The sequence below is a fragment of the Lytechinus variegatus genome, chromosome 14, assembly GCF_018143015.1.
Source record: "Lytechinus variegatus isolate NC3 chromosome 14, Lvar_3.0, whole genome shotgun sequence".
In the NCBI taxonomy this organism is placed as follows: Eukaryota; Metazoa; Echinodermata; class Echinoidea; order Temnopleuroida; family Toxopneustidae; genus Lytechinus; species Lytechinus variegatus.
The window spans coordinates 29,548,383-29,565,662 of NC_054753.1; the positions used below are offsets into that span (position 1 = coordinate 29,548,383).

Here is a 17,280-nt window from a genome sequence, read left to right on the forward strand (position 1 = left end):
CAGGCGTGATCAATGAAATCATCCTTTCTGCCATCACGTTTTATTTCTCTTCGTGCAAAATCCCACAAAGATGTGAACGATAAAGACAAATCAACACGTTTTGGTCTAAATCTACCCAATATTCCTATCTTCAAACCCATCTCTTTATTTCCCCGCATTCCATTCTGTAAGTCTTACTATCTAGTAAAATTGAAATGAAAGCAAACTTCTGATTGGCAACAGATGACACTACAAGCTCAAATACCTGTATTGATTTCCCCAAGTAGCACCCTTCTTTTTCATTCTCTCTTTTTCTTTTTCCCTTTCAGAGCCACCATGACAATCTGGCGAGGAGGACCGCGACCGACAGACAACGCAATCCCACCACAATTCCAGCTTAATAAATCCGGAGCGTGGGAATCTGGCTGACGATGCGCGAGCCAGGTCTTGATCCCAAACACATGGTATCATTTGGTCTAAGGGTCTCTGGGGACTAGACGAAGATGAAGTCCAAGAGCAAGCCCACCAATGAGACACGACTGTCAATTTCTTGAACATTGACAGCCAGAAGTCATCACGCATGACTCTGAACCTCAATTCCTCCACCTTTCAATCGGACAGAATAATGAGATAATTTCTGAGACGCACTTTACATTCTGGCTTTTACTTAGCAAATAAAGGAGCAGTAAAGTGTCATCAATAATATCTTTTATTCAAGCTACAACTGCATTTGGAGTTAACCTCAATGAAATCATTCAAATCGACTATCTTAACCTGGGGCCCTGTTTCATAAAGAATTACAAATGTTGTAACTTTGCCACTATTGCAACTACCATGGAAACAGGTCTGAGGTTCGAAACATTTTTCAGTTTTGGTTTTTATCACTGAATTAGGAAAGCGGGCCACGAGTATTGCATGTTCTTGTCTAAAACATTGAAAATATTATGCGGTATGTACATAAAGTTCATTAAAAGACATGCATGAACTATTTTATCAGGTAGTTTGAGGCCAGGGGCTGTTTCAAAAGGCTGTTCATAGATTAAGAGCGGCTTTAAGAACAACTGGTGAACCCTTTTTTTATGTGCAAAATAATTACCAATGAACACTTACTGGTGAATATCATTTAGACATTTACCACAACAAAGGGACCACCAGTCATTCTTAAAGTCGCTCTTAAATTACGAACAGCTTTATGAAACACCTACCTGAACAAGTTCCAATAAATGAAAGGTATTACAAATGGAATTCTTTTTTATCAGGCGGGTGTGAAACCAAGAATACACCTTCTTGCCCGTCCTCAAGAGTGCCATTTCGGATTCCAAGATGACCCTTGAAAAGTTCACAAATGGGACACTAAATTTGGAGCAAATTCAAAGAGCCTAGATCAACTTGGAAGAGATTTTGGGGAGAGCTTCAAGAGTCTACATTTCAAATCCAAATACAAGGTTGGCTGACAATCAACAGCGTAAACAACTTAAGAGAAAACTACTCCCCAAGATTGCATATAGTATTGCAGATAAGAGTTCTTGTCGAGATCCCTCTCCTATTGACAAATTACATGTACAAGTTGGCGGAAATCTGAAGAGAAAATACAGCAAGCGGGCGCGTTTCCACCTGTGAAGAAAGCAAGACGAGCAGTCAGACGAAACAAGATTTGAAGAACCATCCTGGGGAGTGTTCCATGAATCATCATGTTAGTGATTTTCAATTACAAATTTGCTCTGAGCCAATCAGACGCGGGGATTTCAGTAGCTTATCACAAATCATCAGTAAAAAATCACTGACTTTTTGTTTATGAAATGCCTCCTACAATTGGCTTATACATGGTGGCCATGACAAAAAATTTAATCTACGATGGCCCTGCATTATCCAGAATTTTTATTTCAAAGTAGGCCTACAGATAAATAGAAATTGAACAAGAAAAAAAAAATTAAGTGAAAATATGGATTAACTTTAATCTGATTAAAAATTTATTAAATCATCCTCATCATAAAACGAACGAAGAAATAGAGTTTCTTAAATTAATCAGGACTTTTCAAACATGAAATTCCTTTCCCCCCCCCAATCAATTATGTAAAAAAAACATGAATAGGGTGTCTTTCAACAGTTCCACATACTTGTACATCTCAAATGTTCAATATTTTGAAGACTTCTCAAACAGATTTCATTTCCTTCATCTTTCAGAATTAGAAATATGAACACATCTTCTGGAACAAAATAGCGAGAGAGAGAGCGTAAGGGATTTCTGTAGGAGCCTGTGGCTATATGAAATCTCCTTATCCATGTAAGATGAAAATGAAGCCCCAAGGAGGGGTCTCGTTTACCAGAGTAAATGTTTCAATTTCCTAAGCTTGAACTTGAAGGCTATAAACAACCTTTCCGATCTACTTTTCTTTTTATGAAATATGATGAAACCCAAACCACGATCAAACTAATAGCTACTATTTGGAAGGAGATTTGGTTTGATACAAGAGCGTTGTCAAAAGATGCAGGCAATTTGGATTGTAACAACTTGGGAAGGACACTTGTTTGAGGACGGGGAATATCACTAAAGCTTCGTTCACATATAGCGCAAATAAAGCTCTGTAATATTTCTTAAAGGATTCAACCATAATATACATTTCACTGTGCAATATAACAGTTGTGCTCAAGTTAGTGAACCCACAGCAAAATGCACTCCGTCATACTGAGTGTTGAATGTAGACAACTTTACAATGTTCGGCAAGCCCAGAGATACAAACTTTCTTGAATGTGCTCTATCTTATCATCTGACTTAACAAATAGACATCTATTAAAACATGGTAGAAATTGAACACTTTGAATATTTCTGGTGGGGTTTGCTAACTTTTGAGCACCAGTGTATAAGCCCGAGTAAGAGTACGTTTCCAGCAAAACAATTTGTCCACATTGCTAGCCGAACTGAGGATAAAGTGATTCCATACCACATCATGTGCCACGATAAACATGATTCAATGTCATAATGATGCTTGTTCAGGAATGTGTTCCGCATTTCATCATTCATTCAGCGTTAGAAGTGTTAGTATGTCAATCTTGGAGTTCACAAGAATCACAGAACCCGAACAAATATTAATGCAACATTTTCTGACAGCACAATGTAAAGAATAATTCTCTACAAAGTGAGCACAGCCTTATCTTTTTCATCCTTACTCTCAAAGAAGGCCGTTTAAAATTTGTGGACATCTTTGCAGTAGCTATGGTTTTATCTTCGATTGTAGATGTCTTTGTTTCTTCTTTGACATTTAACCCTATGAGTGTTGTGTGAAGATAACCCCTACAGAAATTTAAGCGTGCCGCTTGCTAGTAACTAGCATGCGACTAGCAGGGCGCTCGCTTAATAAGCGAGTGCATGCTAGCGAACAGTCCCAGCTCGCTAAAAGATCGCTTAACTATTACTCTGCACGCATATTACACGCTTATTAAGCTAGCCGCATGCTAGTTACTAGCATGCCGCAAGCTAGTCGCATGCTTCCCGCAAGCTTGGAAATTTCTGTAGGGGAACTACTGAAGAAGAATTGGGGGTTGGACTTAAATAAATGTAGATCTGTTTGGTTTATCATAAGCTTCTTGTTGTAGATCAATATGGAGTGAGTTCCACCTGTCCGAGTAATATCTGAATTTCATACACTGACTATATGCAAGAGGTGTACAAAATGTGATCTTTTCCAGACCACTGTCAATTACCAATGAATATGAAATTTCTATCAAATATCTGGAAAAAATTTGAAATTCCAGAACAGGTTGCAATAGCTGAAATGGAAGAACCTTAATCTCAACCCCATAACCTTACTTCTATAATTCAGGGCTCGACACTAGCGGCGGTCCGACGGTCCCAGACCGGTAAAAATCGCTGTTGGGCCAGTAGATTTTCAGAAATTGGAAGATTTACTGGTCCGACATGACCAGTAAAAAATATCATTGTCGGGCCAGTAATTTTTCCAAAAATAGCAAGATTTAAGGGTCCGACATGACCAGTAATAAAAACCATTGTTGGGCCAATAACTTTTCCAGAAATGGTCAAATTCACAGCAAACCATTTCCCCGTTCAATTCTGCAATTCACACACAGAATACACACAGGATGAATCGCACGTGTTACTAGAGTACTATACAGCATGCGGACAGTGTACATGTAGTCAGCCACACAATCCACATGGTGAATTCTCCACTGGCCGCACGAACGAAGCCTGGCTAAACTCTGGCAGAAATCTCTCACAGAACTGTCAAAATTCACGGTTCATACTCATGAAAGGCTCTTATAATGTCCATATTTCCTAAAAAATTGGAGTAACTCTGTCATCTGTAAGCAGTAAAAGGGTAAATTTTCACTTCTGTTTGGTTCAAACAGATCGGGTCTCGGGTGGTATCGTCTGAATACATATAGCCCCACATATGCATTTATGTGTGTGTTGATACACTTGGTTTCTGACTTTCGTAGCTATTTTAATTGAGCCAAAAAAGAAACAAATTATTTATGATAATAGTTTAAGCTTTCTTCCTCTGTTTTCTTCCTGTTTTCTTTCCTTCTTTCTTTTCAATCTTTCTTTTAATTTTTTTTTCTCTATTTCTTTCCTTCCTTCCTTCTTTCCTTCCTTCCTCCTTTCCTTCCTTCTTTCCTTCCTTCTTTCCTTCCATCCTTTCTTTCTTACTTTCCTTCCTTCTTTCCTTCCTTCTTTCCTCCCTTCTTTCCTCCCTTCCTTCCTTCCATCCATCCTTTCTTTCCTTCCTTCCTTCTTTCCTTCCTTCTTTCCTTATTTCCATCCTTCTTTCCTTCCTTCTTTCCTTCCTTCCTTCTTTCCTTCCTTCTTTCCTTCCTTCTTTCCTTCCTTCTTTCCTTCCTTCCTTCCTCCTTTCCTTCCTTCTTTCCTTCCTTCTTTCCTTCCTTCTTTCCTTCCTTCCATCCTTTATTTCTTACTTTCCTTCCTTCTTTCCTCCCTTCCTTCCTCCTTCCATCCTTTCTTTCTTTCTTACTTTCCTTCCTTCTTTCCTTACTTCTTTCCTTCCTTCTTTCCTTCCTTCCATCCTTTCTTCCTTCTTTTCTTCCTTCCTTCCATCCTTTCTTTCTGACTTTCCTTCCTTCTTTCCTTCCTTCTTTCTTTCCTTCCTTCCTTCTTTCCTTCCATCCTTTCTTACTTTCCTTCTTTCCTCCCTTCCTTCCTCCTTCCATCCTTTCTTTCTTTCTTACTTTCTTTCCTTCCTTCTTTCCTTCCTTCTTTCCTTCCTTACTTCTTTCCTTCCTTCTTTCCTTCCTTCCATCCTTTCTTCCTTCTTTTCTTCCTTCCTTCCATCCTTTCTTTCTGACTTTCCTTCCTTCTTTCCTTCCTTCTTTCTTTCCTTCCTTCCTTCTTTCCTTCCTTCTTTCCTTCCATCCTTTCTTACTTTCCTTCTTTCCTCCCTTCCTTCCTCCTTCCATCCTTTCTTTCTTTCTTACTTTCTTTCCTTCCTTCTTTCCTTCCTTCCATCCTTTCTTCCTTCTTTTCTTCCTTCCATCCTTTCTTTCTGACTTTCCTTCTTTCCTTCTTTCTTTCTTTCCTTCCTTCCTTCTTTCCTTCCTTCCTTCCTTCCTTCCTCCTTTCCTTCCTTCTTTCCTTCCATCCTTTCTTACTTTCCTTCCTTCTTTCCTTCCTTCTTTCCTCCCTTCTTTCCTCCCTCCTTCCTTCCTCCCTCCTTTCTTCCATCCTTTCTTTCTTACTTTCCTTCCTTCCATCCTTTCTTTCTTACTGTCCTTCCTTCTTTCCTTCCTTCCTTCCTTCTTTCCTTACTTCTTTCCTTCATTCCTTCCTTCTTTCCTTCCATCCTTTCTTTCTTTCTGACTTTCCTTCCTTCTTTCCTTCTTTCTTTCTTTCTTACTCTCTTCGTTTCTGTCTTGCTTTCTTTTTGTCCTTCGTTTTACGGGGGGGGGGGGGGGGTCACGAAAGGCTAGAAAAATAAACTTGCGCCTTTTTTAAAATGTTTTCTTTACTTTTTGGGACCAGTAGATTTTAGGTTCGGACCAGTAAAAATTTGAAAAACTGGGTATCTACTGGTCCGACATGAATAGGTTGGACCAGTAGAAAAAATGGGTTAGTGTGGAGCCCTGTGTAACTATATGCTGATTTTATTCGGCATGGACTATTTTAGTTTTAATATGGTAAGGTCTATTGGTTTGCAATACTAGTACTAGAACACCAATTACTTATGAAATTTCTTAATCAATTTTAAGGGGGGGGGGATTGATTTTAAAATAGGTTCCAACATGACATACAGCTGACCCCCCCCAACAAATCATTCTTACACCCCTCCCTATTTCTAACTACAGATATGTTGGAAGAGGTTACAACAAGGCATACAGCTGAAACATAAACCCCCTACATTTCCTTTCTTTATTCACCTTTGAATTTTGCATGCACTTCTTGCTGTGCAACACAGGTCGCGGAAAAGTAAAAGTGGGTCCAATAATATTATTGCACTTTGCCACTTACAGGAACAATGGAACCTATTTTGCAATGCAATCCAAAAACAAAGTCTGCACTTTTTGGAAAGTGAGTAAGAGGGAACAGGTCATTTTGTTTTGTACAACATGTCTAGAAAGTCCTAATGTTTTCACTCTCAAAATGAACCCACTGTGTAGGCAAGATTAAGTGGTCTGTGGGTAGACATTACCGATACAATGGCGAGACCATTGCTAACATGACTGCCTGAGAAATATGATTGATGACCTATATGACGGGTCAGGTATGGCGGGTTAAAACTCAACAAAGCTTGATTTGTTACATGTACATCCCCTGGCGATCTAACATGTTGATACTCTGGATGGAAGAAGAAGTCATTGACCATTTTAAAGGAAGCCCCCATTGATCACTGGCTCTCAGAAATTAAAAGCATAAATCAACCAAAGACACTCAACAATAACAAGGCAAAGTTTCAAACATTTGACAACTGAAACTCGATTGATTCTATTCAGATGAAAGAAAATGCATGGTCTACCCGGCTGTAAGTTGTTTGAATAATTTCAATCATACTTTTTTTTTTACTTTTTAGGATAAAAGACCATGTATTTCAAGGAAAAGAGAAGACAATCAATCATAAATGCAGATTATTGTCGGTCTGGTAGACATCATACATTAACATGTCCCACTCCTTGGAAATTGTGTATGAACTGGAACGCATAATACTGTCCCACTCCTTGTAAACGGTGTATGGGCTAAAATCAGCAAGCACTTTCCTAACCTTGAAAGTACAGCATTGATCTTCACTAAATTCCAGCACAGATCTACAGGATAGAGATGCATCAACGTCTCAACAAGGAATCACAATTTCAAACTTTTCATATTTCTAAGGATTTATTTTGCACGAAAAAAGAGGAAAAAGAATAGACAAGTGAGCGATGAAGGGCAAATTTGGGTACTCTTTTGAGTGAAAGCATATCCTGACCCTCCTCTTGTCAACATAGCACTATTACACTTTCAAAATGATGGATTTTAAGGGCTCATTTTTAGGCATAGATGATCGTGGCTAGATTGGAATTGAGCTGGAATTTATTGAATTTTGGCTTGGCAAGACAAAAAAGTTATGATTTCTTTTATAGTGTGGGCCATACCAAGTAGCCAAAATTAGAGACTCACAGAATATGAAGTTAAGAAATATCAATTCGGTTTAAAAAAAACACATAGGGCCTGTTCTTCCGTTCTTCCCAACATGAACTTTATATTTTCAATAATAAAACAAAACGCTTTTTCTAGTTCTACAAATAAAAGTGGGCAATATCAAACAACTGAATATCATTTTGGTTTTAAAATGAACCATAAAGTCATTGTAAAGCTAACTGTACCTTTTAAATAACATTTTTCTTTAAATCATTTTCCTAATACGCATTAAGATCGATGGTAAGGTAAGGATTTTATTAATTAATTTTTTTGGGGGTGTGATTATGTAGGCCTATCTGCAAGATAACATAACACACATAACACAGATTCAAGGGCAAAAATCTATAATTGAATTTCACAATTGTTTATAATTCAGATCATTCTTCGAATTTTAACCAGCACAAAAATATGCCAGGTAAAAGTATTTCAACCCTACCCCATCTCTCTCTCTCTCTCCAAAAGGTGAAATTCCTCCCATAATAATATCCCAATCCTAAAACTTTTCAAACAACCTGTGCTGTAGTCCGACCCAGCTCCTGCACCCCTCAAATCCCAGATTATAGGAAAAACAGGACCGCAGAAATTCCATCCATTCAGGAATTTGTTTTAAAAAAATACAGTTATCATTGTGAATGTATGATGGCTTGTCAAAGCATGGCCTTATTCTCATTTCAATGGTATAAGATTGTTTAATATTGTTTCATTATTTGATAGCGCAGTGGATAAGGATCAGTGAAATTGAGGACGTGTTTTGTAGACACCCGAAATTGAGGCTATCAGAATGGAACATCAGAGTCAAAGGCTTGTTTAGACACAACCAAATGCTTTCTTTCCTCCTTTGCATTGCTTCCCAATGGACAAACCAACGGTACAGCAATATCCTCCTCTATTCAAATGCAAGATTCAATTCAATTCAAAATTTATTGATTATAATCACAAACATGTTGGATTGTTCTCAAATAGAAGAAGAAGAAATGCAAGAAGTTCTACATGGTTTGAAAAACTTACAGGGCAGAATCCAGGGGAGAGGAGGGGGGGGGGGGGGGGTTGAGGGAGGTAGGGGTACTATTTGCCAAACCCCAATCCCCTCCCAATTTGGAGGGGCTTCCTTTGATGGAGCTTACGCTTTTCAAAGTGTACTCAGATACCCATTAAATTTCGACAACCCTTTTTTTTTAGATTTGCACATTCCCAAACTGCAAAATCATGGATTAGCAAGTGTCCAGACCTCTGCCGAACTTACAAGAGATAGAATAACCTTTTTAAAGGCTTCACTAAATATCAGAAATTCCTAATGTCTTCAGGCTCTACCGATATCTAGGCCTATGTAAATGCAGACCCTCTGTCACAGTCCAATACCCCACCCATTTCGCTTACACCAAGGTGGCCCTTGGGTTAGTTATTTGAGGCGGAGTCTCTGTTTATTAGCCACGCTCCTTGAGGTCGAACTCCGCCCCCAAATATATTCTTTCTGTGAGGAAACAAGAATTGGCTAACATGGTACAGTTAGAATGAATATTATCCCAAGCCAATACTGGTTACGTATCAATGGGGGTGGGGAGGGGGTACCATTAGGGACATAACCCAGTGCTCCCCCCATGGCGATGTTAAAAAATGAAGAAAATATGATGGCTGGGGAGAAAGATAGTACAGCAGAAAAAAGGTACTTATGAGGTATGATGTGAAAGCATGATAATACAGAGACAAATATTCATTGCGTAATGAAAGAAAAATGAAAAATATAACTATAAAGAAAATTAAATTTTTGTCAATGTTTTGTTTCATATACAGGCTGCCTATAAAAGGGAGCTAGCACTGAATAACCATGTCCTTTGCCACTGCATACATATCTTTATTGATAGCAATATTGCAGAAGTAGGCAGAAAGCCTGTTTAATGATTGGACAGTGCATAGGCCTATATTATCCTAAAACATATTACACACACTCACACATGACAAGCCTGACGTATCCTCATCCAAAAGACAAATCTTGTTTTCTGCTTTACATTTTTAAAATGAAAACACCCCTCAAGACAAAATCACAAACAGAGAAAATAAAAGCAAATTTTGATTTGAGAAACTTTGACAAGTTTGCCCTTCTACAAACAATGGCCTCCATTCCACGAATAGTTTGTTGACACCTAAGAAGGAACTAAAATCAATCTTATCTGAGACAGGAGAAAAAAAAATGTCCAAACAAATTAGTCTCTAAGGATGGTCAAACTCCTAGCTTGAAGACTGTGTTTCAACCTTCAATATTCTCAAGATAAAAACAAATAATGTGGAGCAGGAAATTGTTTTTGCTGTTTTCAGTCTTGTCAAAAAGTGCAACTTCAATATAACAAATATGGAAATGCAAAGTAAAATGACCATGGGGCTTCAAATAATGATACATGCTTTCATGATTCCGACCAAAATGCAAAAAAGGCCCTTGCAAGCAATTGGATACATCTTGAAACATACATTGGAGTGTCGTGGCCCAGTGGATTGGTCTCTGGACTATAAAACAGAGGGCCGTGGGTTCAAATCCCAGTCACGGCGTAATTTCCTTCAGCAAGGAATTCATCCACAGGGTGCTTCACTCGACCCAGGTGAGGTAAATGGGTACTGGCAGGAAGTAATTCCTCAAAAAGCTGTGTGCACCTGAATAGGTAGCCTAGCTTAGCTGGGTAATAATAATAGCAGGACCCGCACAGAGAACAGTTTTTTAAACTGAAGTGGCTACCCTTGGTAAATATACCATTATTTTTATTACATTTTTTGTGGAATAACTGCATCAAAATTTTCAATGTCCTAACTACGGCTTCAATCAAAAAATATAGCATTCAGATACAATGTCATGTGGAAAATAAGTTTCATCATTGTCATAATAAAATCCTGATACTAGAATCGTAAATATCTTCACCACCCTTCTATTTTAATACAATAAAATTTTCATAAAGGTCCAGTAAAGTCAAGAAAAGAAACCTCGCTTCGCTCTATGCTCGAAGTCCATTTTGATTTTCCCAACCCAATATTTTTCTGGTCTTGGACTTTTTAAGGAAACAATCCTAAATATTTTGATTTTATTATTTCGAAGTGGCACCAACAAAAGTCAAGTCCGATAAATAGGTCAGTGTTTGTAGTGTTTCTATGGAAGTAGGGCAACAGTTACAGAAGGTGGTTTCAGACCGCCTCGAAGTTCGCCAGTTCCAGGTATTCTCTGATCGGGAAATTTACCCCGATCAGAAAATACCAGGTATTTTGGTAATGTGAAAGCAAACTACGCGTAATCTCCCCGAAAGAAAATACCCGCTAAATAGTAGGTACTTGGCGAAATTACGAGAAGTTTCGTGGGGATTTTTCCAAGGTCGCAGGTATTTTGGCGATGTGAAAGCAAATTACGGGAACTTTTATCCCAGCGTGTCGTTGGGCGCGGCGGCGTGGGTGGCTGCTGGGCTAGAGATTTTGAATCTCCCGCCTTGCCTGCTTATCAGACCACACTGCGCATGCTCGTAACTTCGGGAACTTATCCCGAAGGATGTGTTTCGGGGCGGTGTGAATGCAGGAATAATTAACGGGTATTTTTTAGCCTTAAAAAGTTCTCGTAATTTAACGGGGATTCTTGTGATCGAGGCGGTTTGAAACCGCCTATGGACTCAAAGGATTTGGAGTATAAAGACTGCAACCATTGTTTGATATTAATCATACTCAAACTATTTATTCCTCATTGTAAGAAAGGTTAAATCAACTATCCTCCACAGACTCTGTATTTGGGGTACAGAAAATGAAATATGACTTTATCGTAGATATGAAAACGCTTGTGTTGGAAGTCCCAGATTTTTTAAAGCCCTCCCCCCCCCTCTAAAGAAAAATCTCACTCGGTAATTTTAAATACTGTATCTGATATCACAGAAGTATTCTTTTAATGTTCCAAAGCAAAATGAAACAGAAGAATACTGTACATACATTTAAAATTAGTAAATGATACGCCTAACAGTTTGAAATATCAGACCAAACAGAACTACCTAACTTTACAGGTTTATGGATGCAAAATTTTAAATTTTCACTACATTTTGCCTAACTTTTAGAGTTAAGCTAGTGGAACTATTAAATATTTGCCTAACTGTTAAGAATCACTCAGCTGGAGTTTGCCTAACTATACAAAGAAAATAAACGCAATAAGGAAATTTTAAGTGAGGCCAAAGCTCAGAAAGGTTAAGAGGGAGACGGACAACAAAAACAAAAAATAAAAACAACAAAAGATATAGCTCTAGGAAGAATCTTTAGTATAGAATGTGAATTGTTCATCTATTTTTAACACTGATCTGCTACACCGACTGGGGAAAGAATAAAAAGTTTAACATCACAAGTAAAGCAAACTTACTTAATTATTAAAAGAAACACTCATAAATCAAAACTTTATTCAACATCACCAACATGATGAGTTCTAAAATTTCATGCAGGAGCACACTTCTACATAACATCCAAAACCTGAACTATTGCTCTAGGAGGCCTACATTAAGCAGTCATCATTTCATCTTTCTCACCATACCTGCTCATTCTATTGGTTTCTCATCTACACTCATTTACACCTCCCGAGAATATTCAACAACTCTTCCTTTTCATACAATTCATGTTTTCTGCTTACTTTTCCATACATTATCATCATAATCTCCCTTTTCTTGCGCATCAAACAACCTTGCATCGGGCCATTAATCATCGGCTTTATCAGCCAATTGGGCAATCATAGAAAATTATTCTGCCCTTCCAGTTCTATGGGGAACTTGCTAAATTGGGGTGAAAAGGGAACCAGTGCGGCTTTATTTGTTCATCTATTTCTTTTCTCTCAGAGAATAAAGAAAAACATGAGCTTTATTGAATGATTTCTTGCCTTGCCTCTGGGGGAGCAGTTTTCATCAAACGCGATGATAAAAGGATGCTTGATGGCTGTGATATAAAAGGTTAATCATGTAAAGTCGGTTTTAATCAAGGTTGACACTTCTGGTGTCAGCGTTTATTGAATGGAATATAAGTGGATTGAGTCATCTTAATCCAGGCTGTAATATGCTTTTTAACTCTCCTTCTTTCAATACTTTTCTTTCATCTTGATAGAATAAATCATTATCTCATCTCTCTCTCTCTCTCGGCCATTATCTGTCCATTTCTCTGTGTCTCCATCCCTTCTTCTATTTCTCTCATTGACCTCTCTCTTTCTATTTCACATGTTTTCAGTCTCTTTTTTTTTGTTTCTTAACATACTCTTAAGTTCCTTTTTTTCTTAATGATACCAGCAATATCTATCCACATTCCAAAGATGTACACTAACCACTCACTGGAAAACATCCCAAAGGTTATCCTAGATTACGACAATTCTGTCTTTTCCGGACTGAAACATCTTAAACCTGATTGGAAAGTGGCAACTATTCATCAATATCTTGCAAAAGGATGCAAGTGCCAATATATGGCATGTTCTGAAAGTTTTGTCCCACTTTTGTATGTATAATTTTGCGATATAAATAAAACAGGAATATTATGATATAACTTCTGAAGTTTTCCATGGTGAAGAAGAATAGTGTAGTAGGTTACACGGTACACCATGTATCTTTCTTGGGCAAATGTTGTTTCAGGACCAACACTTGCCCCCAAAAAGATACATGTACATGGTGTATCGTGAAACCTAGGAACATTATGAGTTAATCTAAAAATGTATTTCTCCCACTCATCCTGTAGATTGACCTGAAGGTTACTTTATTTCAAATTATCAAAAGAAAGCACATCTACTCATTCTCTTCCTTCTCTTTCCCTTCCCAATAGCCCTTCCTTTCTTTTCTATCACCCCCCCCCCCCTCCTCCCAAATTACCATCCCATCTTTCCCCCATGGAAAGAGCACTTTTTATCATTTAATAATTTTCTATGTGGTGACATCACAACCTGAAAGATTCAAGAGAGAGAGAGAGAGAAAAAAAATCCCATTTATCTGGTTTTTATGTGCAGGTCTGTGGATGAAATCCATTCAAAGTGGCTAATAGATCAGATCTAATGCTAAAGAACTGCTAGGGTTTCTTTCAAGATACGAGAGAAGATGCCGCGGTGAAGGTCACATCAATTTCCAGAGAAAAGACGGCGGATAATGTTGGGGTTTTTGAGGTGACTTGGACAGCCAGTCACCGTGGCGTGGGAAAATTCCCCAACGCACTGCAGTGAGGGATACTCTATTGTGTGGATCTAGTCATGCACATACATTAAATGACCAATTAATGGAGCTGCATGTTTAATCACAGGTATCATCCAAACACAATCTTTTTTAAAAAACTAACGACATAATGGGGAAAGTTCGGAATATCTTAAGGTAACATGCATCACCGTTACATGTTCCTCATAAAAACGGTCTCCAAAACCGATGACATAATACATGCAAAGAGTGGATTATTTAAAGGGAACATGTATCATGACTAAATGTCCTTTATTAGAATGTTCTTCAAAACTGATGATATAAAGCAAAATAATGGGTTATTTAGAGGTAGCTGTATTATCATGTATTTTTCTTCAATCTGATGTACTTTAACTGATGATGATGATGATGATCCTTAAAACTAATAAAGTAATGAGTTTAGATACGATTTAAAGGTAACAGGTGTCATCAATATAGATTGCTCTTCCTAGGATCTGTAAAACCAATGACATAATTACAGATACTCTTTTTTCTTTGCACGATGCTCATATAGTCTAATGAAGAAAGATTGAAGGATTTAGTGATAACAGGTGTCGTCATTGCATTTTGCTCAACTGCTCTTTTGAACCTAATGACATAATAGGCAAAAGAGGAATATATAAAAGCATGGATTCTACGATCGATGATGAAAGTAACCAGTGATATCAATACTTCTTCTCCCAGCCAATGCTCCTAAAAACTAATGACATTTATGGGCAGAGTGGGATATTTACATACATCAGAAAAAGGGATGGCATTTGCTTAAAAGAATAGGTAGGAATTATAGTATTTCATTTGGATTGTACATTTAAGTTATCAAGAAAAATAGGAATAATCATAGTGAAAATCTATATTTTTTTCCTCCAAATCAGATATGGTTGAGAAGTCTACTATATGTCCTAAGACTTTTTCTCTCTCCTATGCGATGCTCTTCGAAACTAATAACATAACAAGACAAGATCATAGGGTTTAACATTAAGAGCAGTAAGCCTTTCAATACCGGTATAACTACCCCCCCATTAGTAAAAGCTTATGGGTTGTACCACAAAGGGGATTATGTACAGATTGCTCCAGCTTGTAGAACAAAATGAACAAAGTAAATTGAAATAAGAGCAAAATGATGCAATTATTCTCCTATCCACTGCTCTTCAAAACTAATGATATATAATGAGCAGAAGAGTGGAATATCGAAAGAAAGCAGGTATTATCAAAACATTTCTTTAACCAAACGTTCTTCAGAACTAATGGCATGTAATATTGGATGATTAAACATTAACAATCATGCAAAGCTTTAAATTAGTTTAAGTCACAATAAACTTTCACCCTCCCCATTAGTAAGAGCTAATGGGTTGTATTACAAAGGGAAATATATACAGATTATTTTACCTTTAACAGAATGAACAAATGTTCTCCTATTCAATGCTCTCTACTAATAATGATATAATGAGCACAGACTGGATGACTGAAGGTTGCATGCATTAAAAACGTTCTCTTTTTTAAGCAAAGACATCACATTTACCATCCCTTCCCCCCCCCCCCCCCTGTAGAGAAGACTGAGAGGAAGATGTTCTGAAAGGGAATTATCTATAGGTATTGCTTTAACTTGAAGGCCAAATGAAATGACTTGATATGAAGACAGAGTGAAACTCACTCAATTCTGAAAGGAGTTATATTTTGATATAGGTCTAACTTGAAGGCCAAATGAATGAATGAAATGACTTGAATTAAAGACAAAATGAAACTAGATCAATTGTGAAAGGAGTTTTATATATTTTGATATAGGTCTAACTTGAAGGCCAAATCAATTAAATGACTTGATATAAAGACAGAATCAAACTAGCTTGATTCTTAAAGGAGTTACATTTTGATATAGGTCTAACTTGAAGGCCAAATGAATAAAATGAACTAATTTGAAAACGAAAAGAAGCCACTCAATTATAAAAGAAATTCTACTATGCTATAGCTCTAACTTGAAAGCCAAATAAAAGTCAAGACCCATTTATAAAAAAAAAATGTTATGCTGCATACAGTATGCAGTAGTTAAATATAATCTGTTCTCATTGATCTATTACTTTCTATGTATAAATGCAATTTACTCTAATTGCATAAAATATTTTAGGTCGAAGCGGGTCTTGTATTATATGTATACTAAAGCACAAAGCAAGTCTCCACAAATCATTATGTGCCATAAAAATCTTAAGTATTATTATTATTATTGTTATTTTTGTTAGTATCATTATTATCATTATCAATATTATTATTATTTCATTATTCATTAATATATTTTTTTTACAATCATTATCAAATGAAGTGACTTGATATGAAGATGAAATAAAACTCACTCAATTCTTCAGCTAGATCTACCCTCCTCCCTGTAAGTAGTTTGACCTTGGTTGATCTATCATCTCCAAAGTCCTCCAAGACCTCCTTCACCTCTTTACTCAGTCTTCTCGCTGTAAAACGATCAAAATTAAATTCAATCAGTAATTAACTTACGTTACATAACTCTTCATTCAGTCTCCTTGCCTTGAAATGGATAATAACAAGTAAATTCAATCAGTAATCAATTTACTTTTCACATTTAAAGGGCCCAGCAACTGACAAATCATGGGGAAATATGAAATTTGCGAAAGGCCAATTGACTTGCATAATTTAATCCATCCGTCATGAGCGCCCGTCGGACTAATGCGATAAAAGTTCGAACTGCACGAATTTGACCGAACTCGTGATGGTTATTTACTTCGGATCATCGCAGTTCCAGTTTCCAACAATCCCAATTCCTAGACTCATGGCAGGTCTCATGATTGCTAAACCAAAATAAATAACCTCTGAAGTTACATGTTTCAAAGTGAAAACACGCAGTTAACATCTGGTTGGTTAGTCTATTGCTCTCAAGACTTCCCAGACATGCCGACGTCTATTACATAACACCCCCAGGAATGCAGCCGAGTGGAATCCCATCTCTGTTCTGAGATAAGCCTTGATTTCCCAATGATTTGTCAATGAAAGGTCGCTTTAACTCCTATCTGTAAAATGGATGATCAAAACTAAATTCAATTTGGCGCACTGTGACACAAGCATGCATCAGCATTGGACATTTTTTTAATATACGCAGTAAATAAGCATAATTTATACATGAAATCTGCAGAAGACATGGGTTCAAACGATGGTTTTCAAAACCACATTTGTGAATTTGGGCATATACGACTCACCTTCCGTATTCATGATCTGTTGTCTTAAGACGTTGCTTGTCAGTTCTAGCATCCGTTGTATCCTCCAGAAAAGTACAATATCGTGGCATTCAATCTAAAACATCAATATTTCATATTCATATCATGATCATGCAAGAATTACATAGCAGGGGGGTGTTTCACAAAGATTGAAGTAAAACTTAGATACACACTTAAACGCTGATGCATGTATGATTAGTTAATACACAGTAGAGAGCGTTTCCTCTTGGCATTA

General features: G+C 37.3%; 1 protein-coding gene across 2 annotated transcripts in view; it reads right to left on the reverse strand.

The window, feature by feature from the left end:
• Positions 1-16,115: 16,115 nt before the first annotated feature.
• Positions 16,116-17,280, reverse strand: part of LOC121427646 (dynamin-like 120 kDa protein, mitochondrial) — a 45,624-nt gene continuing 44,459 nt past the window's right edge. For both annotated transcript variants that reach the window (XM_041624153.1, XM_041624152.1), the window contains 2 exons: positions 17,028-17,121; positions 16,116-16,268 (listed from right to left, as the gene is read on the reverse strand). In XM_041624153.1, coding sequence (XP_041480087.1) covers positions 16,117-16,268; positions 17,028-17,121 — 246 coding nt within the window. In that variant the 3' untranslated portion in view covers position 16,116. The remainder of the gene's footprint in view (positions 16,269-17,027; positions 17,122-17,280) is intronic.